Source organism: Piliocolobus tephrosceles, chromosome 11 (assembly GCF_002776525.5).
Source record: "Piliocolobus tephrosceles isolate RC106 chromosome 11, ASM277652v3, whole genome shotgun sequence".
Lineage (NCBI taxonomy): Eukaryota > Metazoa > Chordata > Mammalia > Primates > Cercopithecidae > Piliocolobus > Piliocolobus tephrosceles.
The window spans coordinates 19,073,078-19,091,976 of NC_045444.1; the positions used below are offsets into that span (position 1 = coordinate 19,073,078).

Below are 18,899 nucleotides of genomic sequence, written 5' to 3' on the forward strand. Positions count from 1 at the left end.
AAAAAAAAAAAAGAAAATTACAGATTGATTACAGTTTTTCCCCGAGAATCTTTAATAACAGATGTTCATATTGTTTCTAATAAAGTATAATATACATATACAAAGTGCTTTTAATTATGTTGCTATATTTGTACAGGAAAAAGATTATAAATACCATGAAATGCTATTAGTTTTTTCCAGTGTGAAATTATATTTTTATTTTGTTCTTTATACTTTTATGTATTTTCAAAGTCTCTTGTAATAAACCTGTATTTTGTAATTGACATTTTACTTAATCAAACAGAACATTTTCGTTAGCACATAGGTTGATATTGCATAGTTTAGTGCTCATCTACCCATGCTAAGATAGGAGAATCATGATTATGAGCAATATAAAATGATTACTGATCCAAAAACATTTATATCATTTTCCAATCTCTGCTTAGCGGGATTCTCTCTTGGTTCTAGACAGTTTACTCTGTTTACAGACCCAGAAGCATGTTGAATATGAGAGAGTGCCTCTGGCTGATTGCTCGGAACCTAGTGGTCTAGAGGAACCTAGAACTAGAGACAGTCTGAGGTCCTATTGAAATACAGGTGGAGATCTTGGTTTTTATAGTGAGAATCCACTGTAAGAATTTAGTACTGAATACACAAACTGATTTATTTTGTATGGTGTGAAATACTGTGTGCTAGTACTTCCTGGGGGGCGGTTCAGGGACTTTTTCTCATTTTGAGTTTTTATTAGCCTGAAAACTATCACTAATTTGCTGTTATGTTTTGAAGTATCTGTTATATTTGCTGTTGGTGATTTGTGGACTAGGAGTATAAAATAAATTTTCATCTTTTAATTCTGTGTGCTCCCCCTCTGGAATTCACTTACGTGTGGAAATCTAGTTTTGATTTCTTATCAATATAGCTAAAAATTATGGTAGTATAGAAAATAATCATATCTGAAGCAATTTTACTAAAACTAAGCTGTCTTTTCTCCTTACTTTGTTTGATAGATTAGCAAGTGGACCCCCAGATCTGAGGTGTTGTTTACTGCATCAGAAACTACAGGTAAAGATTTCTCAATGACATAGATAAATGTGGTCTTGGTTTAATCAGAGATTATTCTAATACTAAATGTAATAATGGGTTACATGATGTACTCATGGTGCTGCTGTAGGTTATCTATAGTCAGTAGTCACTGCAGTTCACAATGTCCTGAGAAGTGGAGGTGAAAATTAAATATTCAAGCAGTAGGTAGATTTTTATTTTTCTGTAACTAATTCAACTATAAATGTTATTTCTCTTTTCTTAAGATGTTAAATTGTTGTATTGAAAGAAAGAAGGCACGTGATGAGGGGAAAAAGACAAGTGCTTCAGATAATGTCACTAATATATATCCAGGGGATGCTGGAAAAGCAGGAGACCAGTTGGGTCCAGATAATCTAAAAGAAACAGATAAGGACAAGGGAGAGGTGGCAAAATCTTGGGATTCCTGGAGTGACAGCGAAGAAGAATTTTTTGAATGCCTAAGTGATACTGAAGAACTTAAAGGAAATGGACAAGAGAGTGGCAAGAAAGGAGGACCTAAGGAGATGGCAAATTTAAGGCCGGAAGGACGGCTCTATCAGCATGGGAAACTTACACTGCTGCATAATGGAGAACCTCTCTACATTCCAGTAACCCAGGTAGGATGCACTAGTTCTTTCCATTTTAATTTATTTTGTGGTTTATATAACTTCATCCTAGTAGAAGATAGTGCTTTGGGTAAGGAAAATTCTCTAAAAAGTCTATGTTTAGGCCAGGTGTGGTGGCTTACGCCTGTAATCCCAGCACTTTGGGAGGCCGCAGTGGGCAGATCACCTGAGATCAGGAGTTCAAGACAAGTCTGGCCAACATGGTGAAACCCTGTGTCTACTAAAAGTACAAAAATTAGCTGGGCGCAGTGGTGCACACCTGTATTTCCAGCTACTGGGGAGGCTGAGGCAGGACAATCATTTGAAGCCAGCAGTCGGAGGTTGCAGTGAGCCAAGATCGTGCCACTGCACTCCAGCCTGGGCAACAGAGTGAGACTTGGTCTCAGAAGAAAAAAAAAAGTTTATGTCTAAAGATAAACATATAGACTGTGTTTAAAGAAACTAAAGGTAAAGATTTCCCAATGACATAGATAAATGTGGTCTTGATTTAATCAAGGATTTTTAAAAGCTTGAACAAAGTCTATGTTTAAAGATTAAACAAATCTAAATAAACTTTTGGGGCTTTTAGGTTTGCCATTTCTGTAATTGAGAAATGTTTTGAAGTTTAAGTAGATCATCTCATCATATATTATTTGTTAAACTGAGTGGTGAATGCTCAGATGTTTAAAAAAGAAAATCCAACTGCACTTATGTATGTTTTTGTTCAACTTGTGGACAAAGACTTATAAATAGGTGCAAAAAATAAATCTCTTTTGCAACCCAGAACTCATTGTTCAGTATGAGTTTTGATACATATAAGAAGGGATATTATGATACCTGACACAGTTAACTGATGGGAGTATTGATAGCCATAAAGGTTGGTCCCAGGCCAGGCACAGTGGCTCAAGCCTGCAATCCCCACAGCGAGGTGGGAGTATTGCTTGAAGCTAGGAGTTCAAGACCAGCTTGTTCAAGAAAGTAACAAACACCTCATCTCCACAAAAATATAAAAATTAGCTCAGTATTGGGTCATGTGTCTGTAGTTGCAGCTACTCAGAAAGAGGAGGCTGAGGCAGGAGGATTGAGCCCAGAAGTTAGAGGCTGCACTGAGCTTTGATGGCACCACTGTACTCCAGCCTGGGTAACAAAGACAGACCCTGTCTCTTACTAAAAACAAAAAAAAAATTGATTCTAGGACTGTCGAAGAGATAGTTAAACAGCATGGGATATGAGGGGAATCCTCAGCAATATTGATTTTGCGTTCCAGTTTCATGTTGACTTGATACTTTTTGTTTTAAAGGCTTTTATCTTGAGTACATGATGTCTGGAGTTAAAGGTATTGGCGTATTCCACACATCTGTACTATTCTTGAGTGTGATCGCTTAGGGTGTCAAATTGAGAACCAGCCAGATCCATCACCTACAGTAAAAAGGACCCTAAAGTAAAATTGGTTGAAGAAATTAGATCCCAAAGACTCTTGGTGAATTTTGAAGTCTTTTTCAGTATATCCCTATTAAAAGGAGATGACAGAAGCCAAAATAAAAGAATTATGGGCTAACAGGACAACTGGATTAAAATAAGCATCAGTTTCATTAAAAAGGGCTAACTTGAAGATAAATCTTTTGACTCCAGCTCTTTAGAGGATCTCAAGTGACCTTGATGGACAGTGGAAGAAATCACGACATGGAATTCCTTGAATAAAAATTTATTGATTTAAAAAAAGAAAAAGAAAATCCAAAAACATGTAGAGAGAACAGAAGTAAATATCCTTCAATTATATGATTAGCTTTTATCTGTTCAAAAATATAGTTTGAAGCCATATACACCATTAGGATGTAGAACAGCAATAACTCAAAAACAGCAGCAGCAATAGTTGTTTTTATGGGTTTTGTTTTGTTTTGTTTTTTTGACACAGAGTCTCTCTTTGTTGCCCAGGTGGGAGTGCAGTGGCATGACCATGCCTTACTGCAGCCTTGACCTCCTGGGCTGAAGCGATCCTCCCACCACAGCTTCTTAAGTAGCTGGAACTACAGGTGCATGCCATCATGCCTGGCTAATTTTTTGTGGTTTTTGTAGAGGTGGGGTTTCGCCCTGTTGTCCAGGCTGTTCTTAAATTCCTGAACTCAAGCCATCTGCCTGCCTCTACCTCCCAAAGTGCCAGGATTACAGACATGAGCCACTGCGCTTGGCCTGAAAACATTTTATTGTGAAAATTGTAATCTAGTAAAAATGAAAGAGGCTGGGTATGGTGGCTCAGTGCCTGTAATCCCAACACTTTGGGAGACCAAGGTGGGAGCGGATTGCTTGAGCCCAGGAGTTCAAGACCAGCCTGGGCAACATGGCAAAACCCTATGTCTACCAAAAAAAAAAAAAAATTAGCCCGGTGGGGTAGCATGCACCTGTAGTCCCAGCTACTTGGGAGGCTGAGGTGGAAGCATCAGTTGAGCTTAGGAGGTTGAGGCTGCAGTGAACTGTGATTGTGTCACCGTACTCCAGCCTGGGCAACAGAGCAAGACCTTGTCTCAAAAAAAAAAAAAAAAGTGAAAGCCACCATCCACTAATTTTGACTCACATTCCTTGAGGTAACTAGTAACAAGTATTATTGGTTTGGATTATATTTCTTATACCTGTTTCAATGCATTGATGTATAATACATATATGTGTGTACATATTAATACATGGTTTTATGATTTTTTTTTTTTTTTTTGAGACAGGATCTCATTCTGTTGCCTAGGCTGGAATGCAGTGGCATGATCATGGCTCACTGCAGCCTTACCTGCTGGGCTCAAGTGATCCTCCTACCTCAGCCTCCCAAGTAGTTGGGACTATTAAGTGCTCACCATCATGCCAGGCTGAGTTTGTCACTTTAAAATTTTTGTAAAGGTGGAGTCTTGCTATGTTGCCCAGGCTGGTCCTAAACTCCTGACCTCAAGCGATCCTCTGTTTCGGTTTCCCAAAGTGCTGGGATTATAGGCATGAGCCACTGTGCCTAGCCTCAATTTCTTATAAACAATTGATATTACCAACCATATAAATTCTTGCTAACATGATGGTCAAAAATAGTCTCTCAGTGTTTTAGATTGTATTTTTCTGAATTTTCATGAACCTGAGCATCTTTTAATATGTTAGCCATCCTTTCCTGTGAATCACCTATGATTTTTCTTTTAGATTGCTCTCCTGTTCTTACTGATTTATATGAATTCTTCATATTTTAGATGTGAATCTACAGTTATATATATTGTATGTGTTTTCTGCTGGTCATTTTAAAAACATACATTCATGTATTTACTTAATTTTTGAGTTATAACTTAATATAATAAAGTGTACAAATCTTGGCTGGGCATGGTAGCTCACGCCTGTAATTCTAGCACTTTGGGAGGCCAAGATGGGCAGATTTCTTAAGCTCAGAAGTTCAAGACCAGACTGAGGAATATGACAAAACCCCATCTCTACAAAAAATACAGAAATTAGCTGAGCGTGGTGGTGTATGGCTGTAGTCCCAGCTACTCGGGAGGCTCAGGGGGGAGGATGGCTTGGGTCCGGGAGGCAGGGATTGCAGTGAGCTATGATTGCACCATTGCACTCCAGCCTGGGCAGCAGAGCAAGACCCTGTCTCAAAAAATAAAAATAAAAAAATAAAAAGTGCACAAATCTTTAGTATACTGCTTGGTGAGTTTTTTCATATTGATATATGCATATAACTACTTCCCAGATCAAGATATAGAAAATTCCCATCATCCTAGAACAGTGCTGATAAATAAAACCTTCTGTGAAGATGGAAATGCTCTACATTCTCTGTCTTTCCCATTCAATACAATAGCCATTATCCAAATGTAACTATTGAGTGCTTGAAATGTGGCTAATGTTTCTAAGGAATTGAATTTTTAATTTTAATTTATTTAAATTAAATAGCCAGATGCATTGGATAGTGAAGTCCAGTATTCCCCTCCAGCAACTCTTTCTCTAACTTTTAATCACCATAGGTTAGTTTTGTCAGTTTTTGAACCTTTTAAATGGCATACTTTGCTTACCCTTTTGTATATAAATGTGATCATACATTGTATACTCTTTCATTGTATATCATACATTATATACCATTGAGCTTTTTTATTTAACTACCGTTTTTGAGATTCATCCTTTTTGTTGCAGGCTTCAGTGTTTGTGTATGTGTTATTACTTCGTAGTACTCTATTCTATGAATTTGTCACAATTTGTTTATCCATTCACCTGTTGGTGGGTATTTGGGTTGTTTTCACTTTGGGCTAATATGAATAAAGCTGCTGTGAACACTCTTGTTTCTTTTGGTAGACAGAGGCACTCATTTTCTTTTGGATATATTCCTAAGAGTAGAGGTGTTGGACTATATGGTGCAAATATGTTTTGGCTTTAGTAGATGTATCTAAATAGTCTCCCAAAGTGATTGAACTAGTTAACCTTCTCACCAACAATTTATAGTAGTGTAGTTATTCTACATAATCCTCCCAATTTGATGGGTTCTCAAGACCATTCCCAGGTTTAGTGATTTTCTTTTTTTTTTTTTTTTATTTATTTATTTGTTTATTTATTTATTTATTTATTTTTTTATTATACTTTAAGTTCTAGGGTACATGTGCATAACGTGCAGGTTTGTTACATATGTATACATGTGCCATGTTGGTGTGCTGCACCCATCAACTCGTCAGCACCCATCAGTTCATCATTTATATCAGGTATAACTCCCCAATGCAATCCCTCCCCCCTCCCCCCTCCCCATGATAGGCCCCATTGTGTGATGTTCCCCTTCCCGAGTCCAAGTGAGCTCATTGTTCAGTTCCCACCTATGAGTGAGAACATGCGGTGTTTGGTTTTCTCTTCTTGTGATAGTTTGCTAAGAATGATGGTTTCCAGCTGCATCCATGTCCCTACAAAGGACGCAAACTCATCATTATTTTTTATGGCTGCATAGTATTCCATGGTGTATATGTGCCACATTTTCTTAATCCAGTCTGTCACTGATGGACATTTGGGTTGATTCCAAGTCTTTGCTATTGTGAATAGTGCCGCAATAAACATACGTGTGCATGTGTCTTTGTAGTAGCATAATTTATAATCCTTTGGGTATATACCCAGTAGTGGGATGGCTGGGTCATATGGTACATCTAGTTCTAGATCCTTGAGGAATTGCCATACTGTTTTCCATAATGGTTGAACTAGTTTACAATCCCACCAACAGTATAAAAGTGTTCCTGTTTCTCCACATCCTCTCCAACACCTGTTGTTTCCTGATTTTTTAATGATTGCCATTCTAACTGGTGTGAGATGGTATCTCATTGTGGTTTTGATTTGCATTTCTCTGATGGCGAGTGATGATGAGCATTTTTTCATGTGTCTGTTGGCTGTATGAATGTCTTCTTTTGAGAAATGTCTGTTCATATCCTTTCCCCACTTTTTGATGGGGTTGTTTTTTTCTTGTATATTTGTTTGCAAGGTGCTGGGTTTAGTGATTTTCTAGGCAGGCTCATAGAACTTAGGCTGTAATCGTGCTCATGGCTAAAATTTATTGCAGGAAAATCAGCAAAGAGAAAAGGCACATGGGATGAAGTTTGGAAGAAATGAGGCTTAAGCTTCCAAAAAGCTTCTCATAGTATAGTTACACAGAGTGCACTTAATTCCTGTCGCAACAAATTGTGACCACATGTGTGAAATGTTGTCTTCCCCGGGAAGCTTGTTAGAGGCACAGCAGTGGGAGTTATCAGTAGGGGCTGGCCAAGTAGGCATCCTTTGCTTAAGCGTAGGGTTAACCATACCAAAATCCTAGGCTCCCATAAAGAAAGCAGGTGTTCAGCAAAAACCATATTATTTGCACAAACTGTTTAGGCATAGTGAGTCATTTTTATCAGTTCTGGGAATGGTGGGAACCTTCTCAAAATCCAGGTTCTCAAATGCTAGTCAAAGGCCAACTTTGCAAGCAGGTCTTTCTAAGAATGGCAGTCTCCGACCTGCAATGTTAACTCTTTTCTGTACGCTTGATATTTTTGGTCATTTTAATTTTTGCCTTTCTGAAGGGTAGGAGGTAGGATCTTGTGGTTTTACATTTTCCTGAAGCATATAGAGATTTTCATATATTTATTGCCCATTTGTCTATGTTTGTTTTTTTTTAAAGCAGTTGTCTTTTTTTCTTATTACTTCGTAGGAATTCTTCATATATTCTGGATATGAGTCCTTAGATACTTTTATTGCAAGTATTTTGTTGCTTATCTATTCACTTTCTTCTTCTTCTTCCTCCTTCTCCTCCTCCTCCTCAAGGTGATTGATAAATCTGTCACTTGTGTATCATTTTATGTGTTAGGAACATTTCATGTTTTTTCTTCTGGTTATTTTGCAGTATACAATACATTGTTGTTAGCCAGTCACCTTACTTTACTATTGAACATTAGAACTTATTCCTTCTGTTTGTACCCATTAGCTAACCTCTCTTCATACCACCCCTCACCAACACACACACACACACACACACACACACATATTCACACACATGCTTCTCAACCTCTAGTAATTATTCTAGTTTTACGTAGTTTTTATATCGTTTGCTCACAGCATGATAGTTAGGAACACTGTCAGTGGGATTAGATTACCTGAGTTCAAATTCCATTTCTACCACTTAGCATATGTATGATTTGGGGTATACATATTTTATCTTTCTTTGCCTTAGTTTTTTCAACTATAAGTTCATAGTACTTTCTACATCATTTAAATGACATGGTACCTGATAAGGGATTAACATAATGTCTAATTCAAAATAAACACTTAATTTTTAGCTATTATTCTTCTGAAGACATTTTCTTACATAAGTGGCTGTTATTGCCCCTCAAGATGCAAGGATTACTTAGTTTTTGTAACTAGTCTTTATATTCTGAAATGGGTTGATGAATTATAATATTTGTAAAGGAAGTTGTGTGCTTTCCATTATATTCCTCAACTTGGATTTTTTGTGGTATATGATAATATGCTTTAATAGTTATGAATTTTAATAAAGTACCAGGTATAGTGAAGTAAATAATAATTTGAAACATGAATTCTGTTAACTTTATTATCCATGCTTATATTGTTTCTTTGCCAGGTATAATTTATTAGGTTTGGTTTTTGTTTTGTTTTTGATAGCCCTTATGCTATTTGCTTTATTATACCTTTTTAAAAGTAAGTTAGAACTTAGGTTTTTCATGATTAAATTTTAGTATTGGAACAGAATCTTCTAATGCTAGAAACCAAGTATATAAGTGCATATTTGTTCTGTTTTTTTTGGAGACAGGGTCTCACTCTGTCACCCAGGCTGGAGTGCAGTGGTACGATTGTGATCTTGGCTCACTGCAGCTTCTGCCTGCTGGGTTCAAGTGATTCTTGTGCCTCAGCCTCCTGAGTAGCTGGGATTACAGGTGCCTGCCACTAAGCCTGACTAATTTTTGTATTTTTAATAGAGATGGGGTTTCACCATGTTGGCCAGGCTGGTCTTGAACTCCTGACCTCAAGTGATCTGCCCACCTTGGCCTCCCAAAGTGCTGGGATTACAGGCTTGAGCCATCGCCCCTGACTCCAAGTGTATATTTATTCTAATCTTCCTATGGAGAATGCAGTAGGTATTGAGGTCTTGTATAGACCTGGGTTTTAGGATCTAGCAGAACTGGATTAATATCCTTCGTCACCATTTATTAACAGTATTGCTAGTACAAGCTATGTTTCCTTTCTGAGCCTTGTTTTTCTCATCTTAAAACGCAGTAATAGATTAATTTCCATATTCTAGAATTTTATGCAAATGGAATAACATTTTTTGTGTGTATTCTTTCAGCACAATTATCTTGAGATTCACAATCATATGTATCAATAGTTCATACATTTTTAGGTTTAGTAGTTGTCCTTTGCATGGATATACAACAGTTTGTTTATCCATTCACTCTTGATGGACATTCCAAAAATAATGGGCATAAGGAAATTTCTGAGGTGATGAATATATTCAGTATCTTGATTGTATGATTATTTCATGGGGGTATAAACACACACACATGAAAATTTATCAAATGTGCCTTTAAATTATTGTATGTTGATTATACTTCTAAAAAGTTGTTTAGGGCTGGGAGAGGTCACTCACACCTGTAATCTGGGAGGCACTCTGGGAGGCCGAGGCAGGTGGATCACCTGAGGTCTGGAGACCAAGACGAGCCTGGCCAACATGATGAAACCCTGTCTGTACTACAAATACAAACATTAGCTGCGCATGGTGGTGCATGTCTGTACCCCAGCAACTGGGGAGTCTGAGACATGAGAATTGCTTGAACCCAGGAGGTAAAGGTTACAGTGAGCTGAGATCGCGCCACTGCACTTCAGCCTGGGTGACAGAGTGAGACTCTATCTCAAAAAAAAAAAAAAAGAAAAGAAAAAGAAAACAGTTTTTAACAAAGGAAAAATGAAAGTGTTTCTATCTTGTTCTAACACATCTGCAGTTTTAAAACCCTACTTCTTTATCTGTTTAATAAATATTGAATTCTTAAAAAGCAATAATAGTTTATATTATTCTAATTTGTTCAGGATTAAATCACATATCATATTTGAAAGCACTTGGCATGTAAGTGTTCAGCAAAGGTTAATTTTTTCTTTTGTATCCTTTCTCCTTCCGGATTTTAATTAGTTCTAGTCCCCTCCCCCACCTCTTTTTTTTTTTTTGACTCGGGGTCTCACTCTGTTGCCCAGGCTGAAGTGCGGTGGCTCAGTCATAGCTCACTGCAGCCTCAATCTCCCAGGCTGAAGTGGGCCTCCCACCTCAGCTTCCTAAGTAGCTAGAATTATAGGCACCCACCACCATGCCCAGCTACTTATTTAATTTTTTGTAGAGACAGGGTCTTACTTTATTGCCCAGGCTGGAGTCCCTGTTTTTAATAAGCTAATTGTACATTTGTTTCCTTGGTTTACTGGGTTAATAAACAGTCTGAAAAAGTTATTTTGGAAGCTCAGGCTTCTTCTTTCCTGAAATAAAAATAATACTTTTTAAAGTTAGTGCTTTATTTTTCTTCAAAAGTCTCTGCTCCCTCCCTTATTTCAGATGCTTAAATTTTCACATTTGAATTTATAGTCTAAATCTGGACTGACTTACTCTTCTTTCAATGTACATCTTATGTATTTAGAAATTAATTTTTATATTTTGCCTTTAGGTAAATCTAGGCAAAATTTTCGTCCATTTTACTTTATTATTTTAGGTTAATTTTATTTGAATTGTAATCATTATAAGTGTACTTATATGAAATGGTTGGAATTCAAAATGATCCCAGTTGAAACCAATGTAATTTCAAGCTTTAGAAGTCAGCTCAAAATATGCCATTAATCAGTTGCCTCTTCACTGAAAAATAATAAGACTTTATATAGTTGCTTCATAAGAATTCAAACATACTTCTGTGTTCCACTTATGTAGACTTAGGTCACAACATAAAATTCATGGCTAGAAAAAGTTTGAAGACTTTACCCCAATGTACTAGAGCCAGGGCTAGAAGAAAATGTCCTTAGCCAGTGGATTGGAACTAAGCTAGTAATTATTGTGTGTGTGTGTGTGTGTGTGTGTGTGTGTGTGTGTGTGTGTGTGTGTGACGGGAGTCTTGCTCTGTTACTGAGGCCTGAATGCAGTGGCGTGATCTCAGCTCACTGCAGCCTCCACCTTCTGGGTTCAAGCGATTATCCTGCCTCAGCCTCCTGAGTAGCTGGGATTACAGGCATACACCATGCCCGGCTAATTTTTGTATCTTTTTTTTTCTTTTTTTTTTTTTTTAAGTAGAGATGGAGTTTCGCCATGTTGGCCAGACTGGGCTTGAACTTCTGACGTCAAGTGATCTGTCCGCCTCAGCCTCCCAAAGTGCTGGGATTACAGGCTTGAGCCATCACGCCCAGCCTCAAGCTAGTAATTCTTAAAGTCAGCATTAAACTGATGTCCTGGATTCTCTTTTCTGTTTGCTGCTTTGTGGTTTTGCCACTTGGTGATCCTGGGCAAGGCGCTTTATCTCTGCAACTCATTTTCTTCGCTTGCAAAATTCCCTGACCCCTCTCAGTGATCCCATGGGTCCTGTATATAAGAAAGCTTTGGGCATATTCAGAAACAGTATATGTGAAAATGTATGGCCCACATGCAACTTGCTGTTTATTCTCCTCTTTATCATGTTCTTCTACACTTACAGGTGACTCAAATTTCCAAGTGGGAGAGCTAGTCAGTGTCCTCTCAGTATCTCTTTCTTTCCCTCCCATCCTGTGATTTCAGGGCTCTAGGCCAATGAAATGTAGCCCCTTCTTAATAGAAAGAATGAAGGCCTCTGCTCTTGAGTATACTCCTTCATAAGAGATTGAATATAATTTGTGAACTTGACTGAAATACTTTGAGAAGTATACCGACCCTTATTCAAAAAGAAAGTATGAAGCTTATAATATAATCTAAGTAGTTTGTCTTTAATTGCTAGTATGTCTTGAGCATGTGCCAGGATCTCTTCTTCACAGCAGTGAGTCACAAGAGGGTTGAGTGATTGCCCAAGGTCACAAAGCTGGGATTCAAACACATAGCATATACTTTTTGGAGCCCAAGCTCTTAACCAGTATGTAATACTAGTTACTAGTTGCTATTCAACCCTAGATCTCAGTGTGAGATTCTTGCTTAGTACTTGCAGGATAATTAAAAGTGATGCACGTTCATTGTAGAGAAAAGAAAATAAAAACTCATAGTTCTATAACCAGAGATGATCATTGTTAGAGCAATTTTTTTTTTTTTTTTTGAGATGGAGCCTCACTCTTGCCGAGGCTGGAGTGCAGTGGCTCCACCTCAGCTCACAGCAAGCTCCACCTCCTGGGTTCACGCCATTCTCTCAACTCAGCCTCCTGAGTAGCTGGGACTACAGGCGCCTGCCCCTACGCCTGACTAATTTTGTTTTTGTATTTTTAGTAGAGATGGGGTTTCACTGTGTTAGCGAGGATGGTCTCAATGTCTTGACCTCATGATCCGCCCACCTCGGCCTCCCAAAGTGTTAGGATTACAGGCGTGAGCCACCACGCCTGGCCTTGTTAGAGCAATTCTTTCCCATTGTTTCTATATCAAACCATTTCTATAATTAAAATTTTGTTGCAGCTAGTGACGGCATATATAATAATATCGTTAGGACTTCATTTCTTTGTCAGTAACAGGCAGGAAAATGTTGCTCAGTGGACCCAAATTCCTTTGTCTTTTACTATCAATCCTTGTTGAGGGAAACATGGTAATCTTACCTGTGATGGGGAGGAGGCCTGAAAGTGGTATTTATTTTTCTTAATTTGTTCTTTTTTTTAATGTAAGTTCTAAAAAACGCATTTCTCTGAATTTTTAAAAATACTCATCTTGTGACTGCTAGAGCTGAAATGATTGTTGTCTTTATTCTATTTTTATGGTACTTCTTTTTCTAAAAAGGACTGTGTGTGAGCTTTGTCCTTTTGTGCTTCACAGGAACCAGCACCTATGACAGAAGATCTGCTAGAAGAACAGTCTGAGGTTTTAGCTAAATTAGGTACATCGGCAGAAGGGGCTCACCTCCGAGCACGCATGCAGAGTGCCTGTCTGCTCTCAGATATGGAGTCTTTTAAGGTGGGTCACACTTGCAGAGCTCTGGGGTCTATTTTGAGCTATTCTGGGATGAAACTGTGAAAGTCACTCTGTAAAGTGGTATAAAGGCCTGAATGTCTTTTTGTTAAGTGTTTGGATTTCATTAGTAGTTCAACACTCTGCCACCATCCCCCCAGAGGACACAGTCATACTTGTTTCTGAAGTTTTAAAAAAGCAAGATCCAGTGTTATTAATAGTTGAAGGTTGAGAATAGAATCATTCTATATGTGAATTGCAGTGGTTTCTTTGTGTTCAGCCAATTTAATGAAGACTTTTAGGAAACTTAGGATTTAACATGGGTTGCTTCACTCAACGAACTTTTGATTAGATGAGTTAAGAAGTACAGTGCTTACCCTCAATTACAGTCGATTGAGGTTGTGGGAGGAGATATGTAAGGAATTGTCATGAGTTCTCTTATGAAGACAGGGTCAAAAAGACTGACTCTGCTGAGTAGGTCATGAAAGGTTTCTCAGAAGAGTCACTATTTCAGATGAGTAGGCATTTGCTATCTGAAGAATATTTTAGGGTTGGATATAGGTCAGTATTTCGAACATACAGGATTCAGGGAATGGTGACATTTGGCTTATTAGCTTAAAAACTAGGAATGAAGAAAGGACTTTTATTTTTGAAAGCAAAGGCAAGTCCACGTATATTTTAAAACCCCAAGTGGGTAGCCCCATGGGCTACAGGGCTTCCTTTCCTACTGCTGATAATCTGAACTATCCCCAGGCCCAAACTTCCCTCTTTAACCTGTGGTGGCCTCCACCTTCCCAATCCATTGCCCCTTCTCAGTCTTGCTTCTGTACTATTTAGGCCAGTGTGAGTTTGATTTTTCTCTGAAACACTTCTGTATTATTTTTAAACATAAACACTCCACAAACACATATGCCACTTTCATCCTTTTTAAGTGACAGTAAAGGGAGCCTTTTGTTTCCTGCTTATTTTACCCGTCTTTACTAAATGAAAAACTCTTCAGTGAACCTCTTAAGAGCTGTATGTTTTCCTTGGAGACTAAAATGATACAGAAAGTCTGCAAGTTCTACACCGCCATGTGACAAGAAAGAGATAAATTGCTTTAAAACAATTAGTTGGTACAGTGGAGAAAGAGAAGCCAGTTGGCTCTTGGGGCACATGTCAGACCAAAAGGTAGAGAAGGGAATTGGCTTAAGGTGTGTATGCACAGCAGGAAATACCAGCCTCCGCAGCAGTAATTTTCCATCTGACCTCTAGCTGCCTTCAGAGTCATCTGTCCCTATCCTGCTGCAGTGTCTTTGCAGAGGCATGCATGGGAGGACATTCCAAATAGGAACTGTGAAAGTTTTTCCCCGTGGAAGCGTACTAGTCCCTCTTGGTAAGGTTCTATATAGTTCCTCTAACACTGCACTTCAGCAAAACTGTGATTCATTAGACTATTTTGAGCTAACCTGGGTACCTACAAATCTTTCTTGACATTGTTTTAACAACAGAAAATAGACAGTAATTTAAATAGTCAACTTACATATATGTCCATATGTAGAAATCAGATAATACATTTAAGGAAATATGTAGTTATTCTAAAATAGATATGGTTGCCTTTACTTTTTGTATAGGGATGAGTTAGTATTAGGGGCTCTTGAGAGTCCCCAGAGTTTTGGAAACATACTAATATGGGCCTGGGTACCTACACCTACACCTCAGAGTTCCAGAAGGAGAGGGTGGATTCTGGAGCATGCCCTTGTGGTACGTACTTTTAACAATAAAGAGAAGATAAGCTCAAGTGAGCGTTGGCCTTCTGTTGGTAGCTATGTTCAGCCTGGTATAGTAAGGACAACCAGAAGGAAGAATTTTGGTATGAAATGCCTTTCTTTAATATAATCTATAGTGTGTGAGTGAATATTATTTTCTTTTGAAGTTTATGCTCTTTACTCCAGGCCTCTGGTTTCCTAGGATGCTTTCATGTGGGTAAGATGTTGACTGATTAAGATCTAGATCTTTGTACATGAATCCTGAGTCACCCAGGATTCTTGACCCTCTGCTTTTGCCATGGACCGTATCATAACCCTTTTATGTTCATGTTGTTGACGGTCAGTGAAGGATCTTCTAGGGGATATGCCCTCAGGGGTATATCCTAAGATGATAGGGATAGTCATGCTGGTAGCCCTTGAGCCCAGTGAAGAGAAACTGGTAGTTTTACTCTTCACATTTCAGACAGAACATTCTCATCATGGTAGTTTTCATGCCCATCCTTAGGACTCTACTAGTACATCACTGGAACACTTGCAGAAAGACCTCTGTGCCTTACCACAAACACTGGGAAGCCTCGTCTTTTTTTCCAGGCTTGAAGTTAGAATCACTGAAAAGTTTTTGGCATACATCATCATTAGTCCTATAGAACTATCCACTGAGTAAACTTTAATCAGTTTGGTTCCAGAAGCGTGAAAAACAGTAGTTTGAATTCCAACTGCTTAACAGCACAAAACTGATTAATTTGATGGTAATTTGTTATATAAAGTATAAGAATTTGATGGCAGAATAGAACAGTTTTGAGGTTAGCTGATATTTATTGCAGAACCAGTATTGATTTATTGAGGAAAAGAAGAACAGAACTTTTCCATCACTGTGTTATTGTGATCATGTGGTGTATTATTTAATTTTTACTTTTCTTAGTATTGAGTAGTCATTATATTGTAATATTAAACTAAGTTGTGTAACACATGTGTTTAAGGAAATGATTTTCTCTTTACATCAAGTTGTTATATCCAAATTCATTGAATGAAAATGTTTTCATTTACTAAGTTATATAGCACATAATATGTTTAAGAAAATGATTTTCTCTTTACATCGAGTTTTTATATCCAAATTCATTGAATGAAAGGGTTTTATTTTTCTATAAAGCTGAGAAAATAAAAATAAAATTATTTTGGTACTTTAACATCTGACCTGTTTTAAAGGTGACATCCAAATTCATTTTACATATTAGATTGTAAAGATTAGATAGGCTTTTCTTTGAAAATATAATTTTGCAAACAGGCTTATCAGTAACTGTTGATTTTCATTTGATTTGATTCTGCTGAATTTTTTTGTCTTATTTTAGGCAGCTAATCCAGGTTGCTCCCTGGAAGATTTTGTGAGGTGGTATTCACCCCGGGATTATATTGAAGAGGAGGTGATTGATGAAAAGGGCAACGTGGTGCTGAAAGGAGAACTGAGTGCCCGGATGAAGATTCCAAGCAATATGTGGGTAGAAGCCTGGGAAACAGCTAAGCCAGTTCCTGCTAGAAGGCAAAGGAGACTCTTTGATGACACACGGGAAGCAGAAAAGGTAATTGAGATTTGAGTTTCTAATACTAAAATGCAAATTACTGTTCTTGCAATTTAGGAACTCACTGTCATAGACATGAGAGCTCTGGACACACTTGAGGTGCAAAGCACTGAAATTCAATGAGCCTTTTATATATCTACTTTCACATTTAAGATTCTAGAACTAGTTGCAAATAGGGCAAATAACAGACATGCATAGTTTAAACAGACTGCTTACCATTGAACTGTCTCACAGTATATGTTAAAAGTGTTAAAAATGGGTATGTCCTTTAAGCTAGCAGTTTCCATTATTACCACAACATTTATTAAGGAAATAATGAGAAATATACAAAGACCTATCTATATGAATGATGTTCAACAAAGTTCTTAAGTGAAAACGTAGAAACAACCAAAGTTTCCAACAACAGGGACTTGGTTCAATAAATTATGGTATATACATTAGCGGCCAGCTTTGCAGCAGCTACTAAAAAACATTTGGAGTTATGGAGAATATAGTGGCACCTGCCTGATATTGAATTGCCCTGCACACCTTCCTACCTCCTCCAGCCCCCCCCAAAAAATCCCATGAAATCAGTAAGTAAATAAATCCATGCATTCAGCATTACTAAGAGACAGAAATTTCAATGACCTTCAAATTAACAGTAAATAAAAATAAACCAAATTCCAGTGGAGCTCCCACTGCTGTAAGTCTATGTAGATATAGTCAGTAGGGGGCAGGAAAAGACAAAGAGCCAAGAGATACAGAAGACTTAGATGAAACACAAAGTCACCCCAGAAAGAGAGAGCCTAACACTACATGCCAAAACACTGAACACAGGTAGGGTTTGCTAGTTCACAGCACTTGCCACAGGGAAGGGGCTTGAATGTAAACAGGACTAGAAATGGAGCCTTGGAGAAGATGAAATACACAAAAAGGGAGTGGATGGGAATGATGGGAAAAAAGGAAATAAGAGGGGGAAAATTAAGGATCTTGCAGAAGTGGAAGGAAAACAAGACAACCAGCCTCCCTCACCCCCCTCTATCCATTAAAGAAACTTCAGAAGAGGGCACTTTGAAGCTATTTGTGATATTACTAGGAATGGAATAGAACAGACCACATCCATATAAAACTACTTTACAAAATAGAAAATGAAAATCAGATCATTTCAGCTAATGAAAGTATTTCCCAGAAAATCAGTCACAAAACAGAAGAAAATTGTAACATTCCAAACTGAATCAGATATCCTCAAACAGTTAAGGAGGATATGAAAAAACCATGTTTAATAACCATGGTTTTTCATAATCATGTTTAATAATAAGATATACTAAAATCAAGAACAGAGATGGACCAAAAAAACCCACAAAGAAATGAAACCACAACTGATGTAGCTCAGGATAGAAGTAAAAGAAAAAAAGACAACCATATAAAAAATGAAGACTAAATTACAGGAGGCCCAAAAGAGAATAAATTTATATTTAAAATTTATAAAAGGCATTGAAGAAAAGTGGGAAACAACCAAGAGAATGAAAATGAGATATAGCAGTAAAGAAATGGAAGAGAAAGTAGTATAAATGAAAGACAAGAAAAGTAGGAATATTCAATTCATTAGTTTCCTTTAAGGAGAAAAATCAGAACACTAAGACAGAACTAATACAATCCCTATGGCTTAACAAAGAGGATACATTTTGAGAAGCTCCTCGTTAGGCAGTTTTGTCGTCATGGGAGCATCATAGAGTGTACTTATACAGAACCAGATGGTATAGGCTACCACTCATTTAGGCTAGAAAATTAATGGAATACAAACTTTCTATTAAACAATATGGGTGAAAGGGGAAAGTACAAATTGAAAGTACAGAATTTGCCGGGTGCGGTGCCTCAAGCCTGTAATCCCAGCACTTTGGGAGGCCGAGGTGGGCGGATCACGAGGTCAGGAGATGGAGACCATCCTGGCTAACACGGTGAAACCCCGTCTCTACTAAAAAAATACAAAAAACTAGCCGGGCGAGGTGGCGGGTGCCTGTAGTCCCAACTCCTCGGGAGGCTGAGGCAGGAGAATGGCCTAAACCTGGGAGGCGGAGCTTGCAGTGAGCTGAGATCCGGCCACTGCACTCCAGCCCGGGCGACAGAGCGAGACTCCGTCTCCCCAAAAAAAAAAAAAAAAAAGTACAGAATTTTTGAAAACCAATGAGAATGAAAGCACTACATATGAGAGAACCTATAGGCTATACGTAAGAAATTGATGGAAGGAACTTTCATAGCCCTGACACCTATATCAGTAAAAACAAAAGAATGAAACTAAATGAATTAAATTCCTAACTAAAAACCCTAGAAAAAAAAGTCA

The 18,899-nt window shown here is 37.9% G+C and overlaps 1 protein-coding gene and 1 non-coding gene across 4 annotated transcripts in view; both read left to right on the top strand.

Annotated features, from left to right (window-relative positions):
* Positions 1–18,899, top strand: part of RAB3GAP1 (RAB3 GTPase activating protein catalytic subunit 1) — a 114,744-nt gene that overhangs the window by 80,780 nt on the left and 15,065 nt on the right. For all 3 annotated transcript variants that reach the window (XR_002726671.1, XM_023193744.1, XM_023193745.1), the window contains 4 exons: positions 987–1,041; positions 1,287–1,658; positions 13,123–13,260; positions 16,352–16,579. Coding sequence is in view for 2 of the 3 variants with exons in the window: in XM_023193744.1 (XP_023049512.1) it covers positions 987–1,041; positions 1,287–1,658; positions 13,123–13,260; positions 16,352–16,579 (793 nt within the window). In the remaining variant the exon portion in view is untranslated. The remainder of the gene's footprint in view (positions 1–986; positions 1,042–1,286; positions 1,659–13,122; positions 13,261–16,351; positions 16,580–18,899) is intronic.
* LOC111527495 lies at positions 2,350–2,476 on the top strand. The gene has a single exon (XR_002726679.1). It is a non-coding gene; the product is annotated as a small nucleolar RNA SNORA40 (small nucleolar RNA).